Source organism: Xiphophorus maculatus, chromosome 2, assembly GCF_002775205.1.
Source record: "Xiphophorus maculatus strain JP 163 A chromosome 2, X_maculatus-5.0-male, whole genome shotgun sequence".
In the NCBI taxonomy this organism is placed as follows: Eukaryota; Metazoa; Chordata; class Actinopteri; order Cyprinodontiformes; family Poeciliidae; genus Xiphophorus; species Xiphophorus maculatus.
In genome coordinates, this window is record NC_036444.1 from 25,581,745 (window position 1) to 25,597,397 (window position 15,653).

Consider the following 15,653-nt stretch of genomic DNA (forward strand, 5'->3'; position numbering starts at 1 on the left):
TGAGCCATTTGCTTGGATTGAACTCTGCCTGGATTACTTACATACTTTTCCTGTAAGTAAGTAAGACATTTGAAATTTAGGACCAGATGACTGCTGACTTTGCTGTTGGAACATCTAAGGAGTGAAATCATCCCAATAGATACAGAGAAAATTAAACTTTGCAGAGCCCTCTATTAACCAAGTGGTTTTCACCCATATGTGGATTCTAAGAACAAAGACAACATTGACACATCTGCATGATGGTAGAGCGGTCCAAGGCGCTGTGTTAGGGTTCGATCCCCACTTCTGACACATTCTCTTTCATTTAAGTAGACTAAAAAGTGCATCATGGAGCAGAGAGAACTTTAACCCACCTGCACTACATCAGAATGACTGAGGGTCTGAGGTGCTGTGTTTAGGTCTCAGATTCCTCTGAGGTTCCAATACCACTTCTTACAGAATTGCTTGAGGACTAAGAAAGTAATTCTTTGTAATTTGGTATTATGTTTGTGCCTTTAAATTTATTCAAGGTGTGGAGGTTCCTCCATCTTTTCCCAAGTGTTAGTATTTATTTAAATGTTTTCACATAATATATTTAGAATTTTTCACACATTATATTTATAATTTCACTTTTTTGCGGAAAACGCAACTTTATGTATCAGGATTCAGCGCCAAAAACACTCAAACATTGCACATAGAACAGAACATTCAGTTCGTTACAGTTTTGTGTTTTTAGGCTTGATGTGAATTTTACGATTATTAATGAGTGATTGCTGTGGTAGATTAGCCACCGCTGCTATCAGCCAAGCTAACACTGTGGTGGCTGATTAGCTAATTTAAACACCTGCTTTACTGATTATCTGTCAGTTTGTGTGTAGGTCACCTTTTTTATTTTCAAGCTGTACCAAAACACACCTTATTCCACAGCACATCTATATGTTAGGTTTGTCAAACTCAAGCATAACTGACCTACTTCCCTCTCCCTCGCTATTTTTTTTTCTTAGTTAAAACTTATTTCTGACCTTGTTATCTAGTCATAGTGGAGACAGTTAATAGCAAAACACTGCATCCCATTTTATATGAGCTTACATTTAAGTCTAGCAGGGAAATGGGGACGGGAACTTGCATGGATGATATCATGCTGCAAGGAGTCTAGTTTAAAATAACATTGGAGCTCATATAAGAATATTGTGATATATATCGTGTATCATGATATTGCAAAAATATATCAGGATATTAGATTTTCCTCATATTCCCAAGCCCTAGCTAGCAGCCATGCTTCTGTGATTCTGCTGCAAAAGTTACTGAATGTGTTCCTGCCACTGCTCCTGATTAAACTCATAATTAAACTAATCTGTACTGAACACCTCTGTAATAGCAGACAGCATGTCCATGGTCCACAGCTAAACGTAAATAACGAGGCAATCAATGAATGTGGTAAACTGTCAATCAAATTGTTTCCGTACCATACCTTGTTCGGTGCTGCTAGTATTACCCCTGGAGTAGGTGCAACAATCTGAGAATAGCCAGGGTGAGCTGCACCGGATTTGCTAAAGGAAAATTAATGTGACACCGCAGCACATTGATCAATAGCCACTTCTGAAACAAAAACACTGCCCAGATGATTAAGAAAAAAAAACATCCAGTGAGTTATGTGAAACATACTATATGTTGGTATGCAGCTTATTATTAGCATTTATTGGTCTTCCATTTTACAGTGCAGGAAGTTTTTGGCTGAATGCTTTAAATTCCAGCATAAAATAAGTCAAAACATGAACTGCAGCAGAACCGAACTTTGATATGTGGATTGGTGGATAGACCATGTGCCTTATTTTTTCAAGAATGACATCAGTATCACATTCAATACCAATAGTGCATCAAATTATCGTTCTTTTATTACTGTGTTCTACTCGTTTCACAGCTTTATTCAATTTTGAAGTATGGGTTAGTGACTCGGACCTCCAACCTTTAAAGATGGAATTCCAACTTTGGTGGACAATCCAATTGACCTGCAACTCCAAAATTCTGACAAATGCAACACGGACCTGAAAGTTGGGGTACCTTTTCACATGACCCTAGCAATTCTAAAGTCTGAGCTCTACTAAAAAGTTATACATTCTGTAAATGGGCATGCGTCTAAAGCCTTGCTGAACTACTCAACACTCTGCTCAGGTTGCATTGTAAGTAATGCAACTTTTCCCATAGGTATTGTGAAAGTGGTTGTCTAATGCATATGCACACACTTACGTAGCGAATACATGCATGTAAGTGGTGAAAGAAATAAAGATTTGTGTTGGGTCTATTACCTGACATTCTTGCTGGACAAAAATGAGAACACACAGAGACGGTTAAATTTCTTACAACTGAATGGAGAACTCTGCCCAGGGACAACTTCTTATCTCTGTCTCCGGACCAGTTCTAACGTTCTCCTTTGCAATTGCATATTTATTACATTGAGGCGTGGTTTAAGTTACAAATCATTTGCATAGAAGGTGCAGAAAACAGAAAACACAGCTGTCAACACAGAGTCTCTTCTTAAACAATGGTGTCATCCTGCATTTCCAGTTCCCGAGGTTCTCTGGGTCACAAACTTCAGTTCTCGTGTCCCTCTAGGTCAGGGGTCGACAACCTTTTCTACTCCAAGAGCCATTTGGGACCGCCTCCCAATAAAAAGAAAGCACTTGGAGCCACAACCCATTTTGACGTCATATACTGTTTGTATATGACGTCATAGCAAACATGTTTGCTATGTTCAAACATGTTTATTTGAACATAGCATAACTTATATGCTATGTACAAAAATCAATACTGTGTTGCGTTTATGAAATCAACGAACTGCTGCAGAGAACACAAAATTTTATTTCTGCATGTAACAAAACGCATTTTACACTTTGTTGATGCTCAATTTCAAACAAAACACCCTCTGTCTATTTGGGTCTTTGTATTTAAGAAATAAAAATCGAAACTTACCCAACCCGCACTGAAGGAAAAATAGAAACAGAATGCAGTCACCTGTCCTCCTCTTATTCAGGAGATAAAAATCAAAACTTATCCAAATATTATCCACCGGCACTGAACGAACAATGCAAACCAAAAAATGCGCAGTCTGCTTCTGTGTCCCGTCGCATGTGTGCGGTCACCTGTCCTCTTGAATTAAAAAAAAAAAAAAAGACTATTTCACTTAACAATATATAGTTATGTATTTATATTTGTAGATAATCTCCATCTGTAAATGGCTTACCATGCTTGATTATTTCCTGAGTAGCCACGAAACTGGCACATGTAGTGGAGTTTGCGTCTTAATCCACTTCTTGAAGTGACTCCTGCTCGCTTCAGCCAAACGCATCAGCTCCGAAACGGTCTTTTTTCTCTCCTCTCCCTCGGGATATTTTTTAGCAAAGACAGAGTGTTTGTTCTCGAAATGTCTTTCAACATTTGACTTCTTGTTATTTGCCAGTCTTTCGCCACATATTAAGCAGACTGGTGAACCAGTTTCATCAGCAGTGAAAGCAAAATGATCTGTCCACGTAGCATTAAATGTTCTGCCATCTTCAGAATGTTTCCTTTTCTTGGATTTATTTATGATGTATCTTCCAGGCAAGGATCAAAAAGTCAATAAATCAGCTCGCTAAAAAAATGCGGTCTGCCAGACATGTGGGGTTCGCCAGGAATGCCTGTCGCACATTGGCGGACATGACATATATTTTGGGTGCTAAAAATGTTCAAAACTTTTTGTTTTAATGTTACAAGTTTACCATAATCTTCAGATTTAGAAATTTATTTTAAAATGATTTTAATTTATAATTTTTTAATGATTGAATTTTAATAAAATATTCTGTTTCCCAAAGTCACTGGGAGCCACAACGGAAGGATGAAAGAGCCACACGTGGCTCCGGAGCCATTGGTTGCCGACCCCTGGTCTAGGTCATAAAACTTTGACCCTTAGTCTTTGATGTTCTCTCCTGTTAGGTGTCACTCTTATCTCCAGGCCATCTGTCTCCCAATTCGGCTTGCTTCCTGCTGCTAAAGGCACACACACTCTGGGACCAGACATAGATTCTCAGTCCTTAAAGTCTCCTAATCTTTATATTTGTATTTATCTAAAAACCTAACATTTTGCAATTCACAGGCGACTGTCGAAACAAATCCCAGTTTTCAGCTGACATGTCATTCTTTCTAAAAGTACTGAAGTTACACTAATATAAAACATATTCCAGTGGTTTAAACTTGGACACGGTTGACTAATATATACAGGATTTGAAACAGGTGTTAAATCTCTTTAATTTGACTGAACTGATACACAGGCCAGGCTCACTGAAGAATTTTAGAGTGAATGTAATGTACAGCCCTTGAATTCTATGGCTTTCAATACAGCAATTTTTGAGGAACCATCTGAATCCTTGCTGCTTTACATGATTTAACGTTCAAACTCGCTAATTAAATGCACGTGATTCAAAGATTATCAGCAAACGTGACCACTTCTATGTAAGCAGAGACTTTGACAGTTTGAAGGTGTGCAGCATCCAGGCATGTTGACACAAAGACAAATCATCAACGATATACTTATAAGCGCAATTGTTGCTCCGTATTTATCATGGAAGAGTTAGAAAGAGATCTGTCATGGCGAAGAAATAGTTGAGTCAAAAAATGAAGCTCTCAATTTACCGGTAGCTGAAATTTACAAGCACCTCAAATGAGTTTCCTCCGCAGAATGTCTGGGCTCTCACTTAGAGATAAGGGGAAAATAATGGATGGACTGATAGCCATTTACAATTAACCTGAAGTCCCCTATTCTACAATGAAAAGTTGCTAACACAACCTTGAGAAAACCATGAGACGGTATTCATTCTTCCCAGGAATTAATGTGTTAGCAACTGTTGCCGATCCTCTCAGTAGTGGACATCCCAGCAGGTTCATTCCAATGTCTGACCGTGCATTGCTCAAAGCAATTGCCAAAAAAAACAAACAAGAAGTGCAAGAAGTTATCAATGGGTCACAAACAATAAACAATAGTTGCATGTCCAAGAAGGAGTTGGTAACACACTCATGTGTGCTCTGTTCAATGTTGATTGAAATATAGAAAATATGCTTCGATCATGCATCCAGACAGCGTGATGCATTTAGACTTGTTTTGCATACACTGCTTTCCTGATTTACATGTCTGTACATGAGGCCCTGCTTGCTTCATAATGTTCTGATGCCTGAAATTACAGAACTACAATAGTCTGTGTTCCCTCTTAATCATAAACTAGATGTGCATTTTGGCCAACATCGATAACTGCATTTTGCATTTGCATGTTTAAAAATTTACTTTTTGGTATAAAGTAGGATTTCTTACCTGGATAAGGCATGCGGAACCACGGCGAGTTTGTCAGGGCGTTCAGGTTGATGTCGGTTCTTGCTGAGAAGCCATACTGATTCGACTTTGAAGGCAGGATGTCAAAGATGGTCAGTAAAAAGCAGACCAGCCAGGCACCACACATTCCAAACAAAGCCTGGAATTTAAGATCAATGTCAAGAGCATCTTGGTATTATTTTACCTAGGTTCTTTTCTGTGACTACATAAAGGTACTAAAGTACAAAAGCAGAAAGGATCATACATAAAGTACAAATTCAAGTGGTCAACATTTCCTGTCAATTCACTAATATATAATTAGCTAATAAAGCTAATAAATCACTGTTTGCAATCATGTTGTCCAATAAAGAGGGGGAAAAAGTCAAGTACACGTTTCCTTGAGAAAAAAAAGCCTTTCATGAGCTTGAATGTTTTACACACAGTGCACAACTGGTTTTGATTCTGAGTCGAGTCTCATATGGAAAACATCTTTACATTTAAGCCAAATGTGCATGTACTCTTTAAAATGCCAAACAATTAGCAAGTAATCCTGTTAACATGTTGGACTAGGTTGGAGCTAGAACAGCTTTTTATCATATACAAGTGCATGCTTATTGACACAACAAAACAAAAACAACCACAACAGAGCTGAGGTTAAAAGGAAAATAAAGGATGCTCGTGATATGCGACTAACTGCCACCTTTTCTTTTCTCTAAAGAGAATCCTGGAGTTGATTATTATGTCATGCATCATATCACTTAATGGAGAACATAGCTCCTCAATTTTATAAAAGTTGTTTACATTCTGAAAAACATGTGATGTTACACCTGACTTCATTTCCTCACACCATTAAGTGCAACATGTTTTGTATTACCCTTGACATAAATATGAGTCCAAATGAATAATTCTGCAGACACGTTTAAGACTCACAGCTGGGGTTTTTATCCTGCAGAATCTTGCTAATTGCTGCAAGTCTTTGCCAACTCTAAAAGTTGGCTAAGACCTGCAGCAATTAGATAAATTGGAAAACATATTGAATTCAAAACTATCAACATTGAAATGTAACTGACTCAAGGCTCTTTTTTTCTGAAGACATTTCAGTCTCTAAATCTTTTTATATAAACTTCTGTTTGCGGATTCAGAATTTGTTTTTTAATTTCTATTCTATTTCTGATCAAACATGTGTATGTGTACACTCAGTATTATTAACTAGGATTCTTAAATCCTAATTTTGTTTGAATTTCTTATGGATTTTCTTTAATCCTTGCACACTTCTCTTAGAATGCTCTGAGATTTAGAATATATTTTAACTTGACAATGCCAGGGCCCACTGCAACAACTCAGCAAGCAGGACTGAATGCAGCTTACAGCCAACATTAAACTTATTTGTTCAGCATCACCTAGAGCAGCTGTCGGCAACCCAACATGTTGAAAGAGCCATTTTGGATCAAAAAAACAAAAAGCAAATCTGTCCGAAGCCGCAAAAAATTAAAAGTCTTATATAAGGTTTATAACGAATGCAAAATAAGCTTTAAGTGTTTATATTAGCTATATTAGCCTATTATCAAAATCACTAAGTGTATACATAATTAGCATTCATGATTAAATGTTTATTTTTCCTGTATGTGTCCTGGACGGAATGACGCACCACGTGACTCTGTTGTACGATGGTGCTTTAAGTTTACCTTCCTTTACAATATTAATGTATTGTGTTTCTTTGCATTGATAAAATTAAGGAAATGCAATAAAGAAATCTGATTTTTGATGTCATTTTTATCATGAAAATCGACAGGGAAAAGGTCATTTTTTTCCTTTAGGAACTCGGAAAATCTGCTCCAAAATGCAGTTTGCATAACGGCGATCGCTCTTTGTAAATAATCACTGTTAAGTGTGTGACTGAAAAAACAACCAAACGGAACGTGCATAACGTGCCGCTTATCTGGGCAACAAACAGAGAGAAATAAAACGCAACCTGCAGTTTTAAAATAAAACAGCAGCCTTTTGAAATTAAATTAATACAGTTTAAGTTTGATTTCTGTGCAGATGCCAAGCAAGTCAGTGCAATGGTAAGACATGGCAGCATCCTCTTCTCTTTTGACACGCAGCCATCCTCGGACTTGAGCAACAAAACACAATAATATCGCTAAGTGTCGTTCTAAATATATACTGACAAAAATCATTAATCAATTTATAAAAACAACAACTTTGTTACTAAATATATTTGCCCATGGCAGGATTGTGTTCTTGCGTGTTTAATTTGACTTCTGTTTACGGACATCACTGGACAGCTTCTCAACATCGGGCGGCAGTTAATGTAGCGCTTTCCCCGAAAATGTCTTTCCACATTACCATATTTTGCGGACTATAAACCGCTACTTTGTCCTCACGCTTTGAACCAAGCGGCTTATAGCCCGGTGCGACTTATGTGTGTACGTTTCCAGTTTTTTTTTTTTTTTTTTTTACTGTAGGTGCGGCTTATAGTAAGGTGCGCTCTATAGTCCGGGAAGTACGGTACTCTTTTTGTTATTTGACAACTTCTCGCTACAGAGCAAACATTCAGGTAATCCTTCTGCATTGGCAATGAATACAAATGATTCGGTCCAATAAATGTAGAATCTTGCCTCGGCTACTTTTCTCTTTTCCCCTTTGCTATCCATGGCCCACCTCACACCCGTCGGTTTGTTTACAGCAGCCACCTGCCTCGCACCCCACCCAGCTGAAAGAAACTTGTCACAGGCTGTGACGCAAATCTTTGTAGACAAAAATGTTGAAATTTAATATTTATTCTACACATTTTTATAGCATTGGAAAACGTTAAGAATGATTGTGTCATGTTTGTCCTCCTACAGGAACCATATTAAAACAAAAATATATATTTCCCACCCCCATCTTTTTCCATTTTCAAACATTTTTGAAAAAGCTCCAGAGAGCCACTAGGGCAGCGCTAAAGAGCCCCATGCGGCTCTGGAGCCGCGGGTTGCCGACCCCTGACCTAGAGCTAATACATGGGGTATATTTATTTTTAGCCTAATACAATGTTTTGACTTGTGGTAATTAAAAAAAATTGCACAATAAATTCCAACTTGTGCACAGCTCTTAAAATTAATTTCATCCTCTCTTACCTTAAACCTGACATTTTTCCAACATATAAAAAAAAAAACAAGAAAAAAAACGTTGCCGTGGGAAAAGACAAATACAGAAAATAATCTGAGGTGACTCACAGAAAAGAGCTTGAACAGTGGATATTGGAAAACCTTCCACTTCTTATCCTTGTATGCAATCATTGGAACATGAACTTTGCTGAGGTACTGGGAGAACAGGAGGATCAGACAGACTGTGCTGCAGAACAGAAGACAGAACAAATGTTCATCTAGACACTGCTCATAAATTAATACTCGCGATCACATGTCAGAACCCTGAAATTTTACTTCCATATGGTAAGCTGATCTTCATATATGAAATAGAAAATTAAGGTGACATCATAGAGAAGTATTAAACCCAGTCATGACGCAGCAGAACCCTCTTAGTTCCCCTTCATAGACATGCCTCACTAAAACCAGGAAGTTAGAGAACCTCACCCCAGTTCTAAAGTCCTTCCCCAGGCTCCCTGTAGCTCAGAGAATAGACTTTAAAATACTTGAGGTAGTTCATAAATCACTCCATGACTCAGCACCAAAACACATTAACAACTGGATGTTGTTGTATCCACTCATTTCTGGAGGGCCTACATCCACGGAACCAGAACCAAACATGGAGAAGTAGCACTGTATGATGGGGGATTTTTTATGTTTTTATGACGTAAAACACTTTGAACTGCCTTGTTGCTGAAATGTGCTATGCAAATAAACTTTTGACTGATTGATGTCAAGACTAAGAGTTTTTAAAACTCTCCTTTGTTTTCTCTACACAGTACAGAGTGTGATATTAGCTTTAGTACCAGTTAAAGCTAACTGGTACTAAACTGCATGCATTTGGTGAGAGCAAGCAGTTAGGCACCCCAGAACGGTTGCCATAGGAGATTCAAGGATTTCTCGAACAAGTATGAAAGAATCAAATCAACACTCCTGGTACGTTTTTGTTGAAGGAATAACATCAAAATGTGATGTAAAGCTAAAAAAAAGATAATTTTACATAATATTGCCCCTTTAAGAACAACCTAAGTAAGTTACTGGTTCTCACACATTCAAATTCTTTATGCAATATTCCAAGAAGCACATTTAAGTGATTCCCAAACATGTGAAAATGCTCTGCAGGAAGGTCTATTTGTCATTCTGATTGTTTTACTGCAGTTTCTTGAGTCCATTGAAGTCAAAACTGTAACTTTTGTCAACAAAAAATGTTAATGAAGCTGTGATGAAACTGAATAGATAAATCTACAATCCTCCAGGACTGGGAACAACTGGGAAGCCACTCATCTAAGATGCATGCATTTGTTGGCATCAATGCAAAGAGAAAGTGTAGTTTTATTAATATACATTGGTGTTTTTTTTTTGCATATTTTGTTGTCCATATCCATGTGAATAAATAGGCTGGGAGAAAAAATTGCACTTTGTTACACAATAGTGTGTTGATTATGTGCAGAGAAAATGCAAACCAAGTGTCCTCATTTGTGGCCATTTTTTTGTCTTTTTAAATGATCCATGTTTAAAGATAAGACGAGGTTATTGTATTTAATGTTTCTCACTAACCCTAAGCTAAAAAAAATTATTAAATGCACATTAAAGGAAGTTAAGAGTCTTTAATATTTTCTTTCTGTTGTTGTTCCTATAGTGAAATGCTTTAAGTAATGCGCTTCAAAACGACACCTTTTTCACTCTGTAAAACATTGTTTCTGGCTTGTTTCAACTTTTACAACTATTGTCAATTTGTGCACCTTTTATTACGTGGTCTGTTTTTCTGTGTTTGATTTTAGTATACAGCCTTTTGGTCAGCCTTGTGGTTTTTATGTATTTTTTAATCCTGTGGTATGGCACCCTGCGAGTTTTCATTTAGCCAGCATCGCGATATCTTTGATGTTTTTAAAATGAAAAATATTTAAGAGTTTAGAATCTTGCCTATGCTGAAGGAAAAAAAAGCAAATAAAAAGCAATGTGGGTCTATTTCTCCAGGGGCGCTGTGTTAATGAGAGGTTTTAGATCAGCATAATTCTCCTGGTATTGTCCTTTGTGTCTGTTGTCAATAAAACAACAGATGCTTATTTATTAGGATCATTATTTCTTTCTTTTTGTGACAAATATTATAAAACACGCTCCACTCAGAATGGATGGAAGCAATCCATTACCTTTGTCAGAGAAATTCAATATGGCTGTTGTTGTTCATGTATGACACCAGACAGGAAATGTATCTAACTGGACATTCATCTGGATTCATATTTCCTGCCATAAAACTGATAACTGCCAATACACATATCAGATTTATTCCACACTATCAGAAATGAAATGAAATGTATTTGGTGGCTGGTTTGTACATGTGCAGGTAAAGTCACTGAAACATGACCCAGAACAGCTTAACTTTTTAATCCATAGAAAGAGCTTATTTTGATGTGCTATCATCTAACAAAGGGAAAATTATGAATATATTTGCACAACAAGCAAAACCCAACCATATCAAATACTGACTGTATCTTAAATCACATTCTAATCCTCAAACTGTGTTTTTTTTTTACCCCAACTTAACCATTTTATGTATTAATTATGGTGTTTTGTGTCATGATGTTTTTCCACATTTTTTATTTTTATTTTCTTAAGGCATAAAAAAAGGTAGGGAAAAAATTTTGTAAAAAACAAAACAAAACAAAAAAATATATATATATATATATATTTTAGGTGATCAATTGTAATTTTCTTCAAACACAACGTTGTTATTTGAAAAATATATCAGTAGTATTTTTCTATAGGGGTTATCTGATGTCACAATTTTTTTTTTTTACCTGCAAGAGTCGTCTACAGTAGAAGGAGGGACCGGGTCGGTTGGCTTGCTTTTTTGTCTGTTGGCCATATTGGACTTAAAAATAATTTCTTGCATTTTCAGCTGATGGCCAGTAGTTTATAGGGTATTTTGTGATGCATTAGTGTCCACTTCAGTGGTCTGTGTGCATAAGAATTTACAAGCACAAGCAAATGGCTTTTAGATACGTAGCTGTTCACTGTAGTGACCACTGTGCATGAAAGGGTTAATTATTTGCAGGCCACAGAAAAGGCAAACGGAGGATGAATCTTGGTAGAAATTGGTAAGGATAGCAAAAACAACAACACAGCAACACATCTATGTTGTGTTTCAATTAGGGGTGGACGATATGGACTTCAGGTTTTGTCCGAATATTTCGTGGTATTACTTTGATAACAGCAAACATGACCCTAAGAAATATGTATTACTTTAATGACAGTAGCTGTGTGTCCATCAACTAAAAAATTGTGCAAACTGATACTTGCTTAACAGAAACACAACAATTTTGAAAAACCTCAAATTTTTCGATAAGGTTTTGATGAGGTGATTTTTCAGCCGTATCAAAATAGATTATTTAGCAATCTGCAATGGAAGAACCTTTTTTTGCATCAAACAAGTCGGCTGTTACTACTGGCAAAAACGACAAATAAGATAACACAAAGAGGTAGGAGGATGATGGTTCGTTTTTGTTTCTTTCAGATCATGTGCAGCTGGCTCCACCAGAGTTTTCAGCATCAACACAGTTCATACGAATATGTGTTTTTTCCACATAGGCAGAATCAGCACATGAGAAACTTAAAATCTCTACAGTAAGAAGGCAAGGCTCTGAAAAATGTTGATTGAGTGCATTAATGAAACACTCACAGAGCAGCAATTCCCCAGTGACTGCCACATTTCTTCCCAGCCTCAATGAACAGCGACAGGCCGATGAGGGTGATCGTAGGAGCGATAGCCAAAGGACCGATGTATTTAAGCACGAGGCCGACCAGTCCAGACAAGCCCAGGACAATCTGAACCAGAGAGGCAACCAGGATGGCCCCCTGAATCTGTAGAAAGAAACCAAACAGGAAAAGATTTAAACTCACATTCCAGAGAAAGAGATTATTACGCACAGTTAACCACCACTTACAGACATCCTTTGCATACAAAGTGTTCCACTTTTATCCTTTTGAACACACTGATAGACATATTTTATACAGTTGAAACTGTCTTGGATACATAAAAAAGCCAGACCTTTTATCACACTGTCTGAAGTTAAATCAGACCAAATCTCTCTCGTTTTAGGTCACTTTGAGTTGCCAAATTTCTGCTTGCTAAATGCCACAAAAATGAGAGACAGGATATGTCAGAGATTGTTGGGTTTTTCACTCTTAAAATCAGAAGTTTAGGGTGCTGTGGTGGCGCAGGGGCAAAGCATGACCCACGTTGAGGCCTTAGTCCTTGTAGCGGTGGTTGTAGGTTCGATTCCTGGCCTGGCGACGTTTGCCGCATGTCTTCCCTCTCTGATTACCCTGTTTCCTGTCAAACTACTTTCAAATAAAGGCCACTAGAGCCAACAAAACCTTTTAAAAAAATCAGAAGTTTACATTCAGAATGCCTGGTTTCCCCCCGGTGTTCTATAAATGTGGGGGGCTACCAGGCTAAGCATTGCTTGTTTATTTTGTATAGGTTTTTTTAATACACCAGTAACAGCAATAGTGAAGACATATAAAAATAATGTTTTCAAAAACCTGTTTAAATTAGGTTTATTTATTTATTTATTTGTTTATGCATGTATAGTCACTCTAGGATGCACTCTATGGCGACTAGAAAATGATATCAAACCCAATGGTGTTCAATTCTAAGTTCAAAACCCAAACAAACGTACCAGGTAAGATTTTTGACACTGCAGAGAATAAATGGAGCTAGCAAATGTAAAATTCATAGACTAAACACCAAATAAAGGAGAAACACTGCGATGACAATCTCTGAATGAAATTAGAAGTATCAAATAATAACTCTGATGGAAAATAATGCAAAACTGAAACACAAATACTCACAGATCCTGACCAATCCCTCAACATTTCCCAATGAATGAATGAAGCTCAGTGACTCGGTTTACTGTTTTAATAATAAAAACTAATGTTTTTTTATTTTTTGCATTTTGTGCTTTCACACACTGCAGCAGCTCACTACATGTGTGTGTACAGTAGTGTGTTTGAAAGGTTTCATGAGATACACATAGAAGTGGAAATAGACAATTGTTTTTACCGTGTGTTTTGTTAAGTTTATAATGTGAGAGAGCAATTTTCTGTCTTCCAGTTGTTTTTACGACATAATACAAACTGAAGTCAGTCCTATTACATCCAGTGCATTAACATGAAAATCCTAAAAAAAATTGCTTTGCTCTTTGAAGTTAGCAGTGGGTTTGAATTTGGGAAACACGAATACTTTTGAGCAATTTTTGTGAAATGCACGTAACAAAATATTACGTAGCAAATATTTTGATCTATGGTATTGAAAATAACTCTAGACTAAAACGCATTTATATATGAATGCACCAAATCCTAACTACTTATGTGTTGTTAAAATATTTTCAATAAGTGCAGCTACAGTAGTCTGAGACCCCATCACATGGATTTTTTTTTTCTTTTTTGTAATTTCCAGCTGAGTAAATAATCAAGAGCTGAAAAGTATGCAAGTCAAGCTCTCAGCTAAGTCAATATGGAAAAGAATTTCAAATGTGAAGAAAGTATCTTAACTTGGCAGGTTCCTTAATAAATTTAATGCAACAGATAGATTTATGATTATGACCCTGCAGCTTTAAGTATCTTAAACATCACTGCCTTCAAACACAATACAGTTATAAATCCTGCCAAGCATATTTTTATTTGACATGTATTATGCAGAAAATTTGGGAATTACAGTCCCATGCAGAGGGAAGCAGAACTGTGTCAAAAAGTACGCAAAGATGAATTCACAGGTAAAAACTTTTTCTTTGGGAACTCTGTGACTGACAGTATAAAGTACATTGACAGTGTCATAAACTGCGAGGTGTGGTGGTGAAGCAGACGCCGTAGTAGATGAAATTAAGGTTTAATGAAGAATATCCAGAATAAACACAGTCCAATACAATCCAGAGTACCGGGCAGCACGGCCGAGCGGACACCAGGGCTCGACGCCGGTAGCAACCGGTTAAACGGAGGAAGAGACGGACTGGGCACACAGACGACAGCGACAAGACGCCAACTGAGACAAGGACCCGACAAAGACACAGAGACAACAGGTGACATTAAATACACAAGAGGTAATCAGGGAACGAGACACACCTGGGAACAATCAAAGGGAAGACAGGACAGCACAGCTACTCAGAGGACACAGAAAACTCAAAATAAACACACAGAAAACTCAAAAATACAGAGAAAAACCCAAATCCTTACAGACAGAGAGGAAAAAAATTATTGAAGAATAGCATAACAGCTCGTACCAAGCTGTAATTTTCAGAAACTTGTGTAAAAGCGGAGTTCATCCAAAATGATGTAGACTCCTGACCAACACCAAGAAAGATTACAAATTATGGAGCTCAACGTGAATTTTCTCAGGGCATTTTGTCTCATGCTTAGCTGATTTGGAATCTGTAAAAACCTAGTGGAGGTTCTTATTTCAGACACAGTGTCGCTAATCCATCTTACTGGGAATTATTGCCTTCTTGCAGTGAATAGTTTACTGACCTCACGTATTCGTGGCATCCAGATTTCATCGGAGTTTTCCCGTGGCAGTGGACTGGTGCCATTCTGCAGCTGCATGGACGGGGTCACAGATGCATTTGGGTCTGGACACTGCCATTTCGGCAGGGCAAGAATGGCCAAAGTAGGGGTAATGAAACTGAAAGTCCCTCCCTGAAGGATTGGTAACCTGTAAATCGGTAAAGTCGAGAGTTTACAAGTCAGCAGAGCAGGGCGACCTTAATGGGTGGGACGGGAGCCACGCAAAGTTAGAGATGGAAGAAGACAGACGGTACAGCAGTATCTGGCTAAAATATGCATGCTCCTGTATCTTTCTGTAACCTTTAGTGGGTAGACAAACTTAAAGAATATCTATCTATGGGTGGATACAACATCATATTTGCTGTTAACCATATGTCAGGAAGGAGAAGTTAATCTTTTTCTGGTTGCTTTAACTATTAAAAGCCAGCTTTTAATAGAAGGACTAGGGAAGTTATGTAAGACTTTCCTAGGGACGTTTTACATAACAACTTTTACCACGCTGTAATTTACCTAAATACTTTGCATTTAGGTGAAAATGTTTGGCTTGTGGACTCATCTGACTAAAGGAACTGCTGGCACAGTTGTGCTCTTCTACACCAGTGTTTTTCACAGTGGGCCACCAGGAGGCGATGTGGGGGCCTCAGAAA

The 15,653-nt window shown here is 37.6% G+C and overlaps 1 protein-coding gene across 1 annotated transcript in view; it reads right to left on the reverse strand.

The window, feature by feature from the left end:
- Window positions 1-15,653, reverse strand: part of LOC102234562 (solute carrier family 23 member 2-like) — a 108,585-nt gene that overhangs the window by 71,239 nt on the left and 21,693 nt on the right. The window contains exons 4-7 of the mRNA XM_023343577.1: window positions 14,971-15,154; window positions 12,125-12,306; window positions 8,536-8,653; window positions 5,318-5,474 (exon numbers count right to left, since the gene is read on the reverse strand). Coding sequence (XP_023199345.1) covers window positions 5,318-5,474; window positions 8,536-8,653; window positions 12,125-12,306; window positions 14,971-15,154 — 641 coding nt within the window. The remainder of the gene's footprint in view (window positions 1-5,317; window positions 5,475-8,535; window positions 8,654-12,124; window positions 12,307-14,970; window positions 15,155-15,653) is intronic.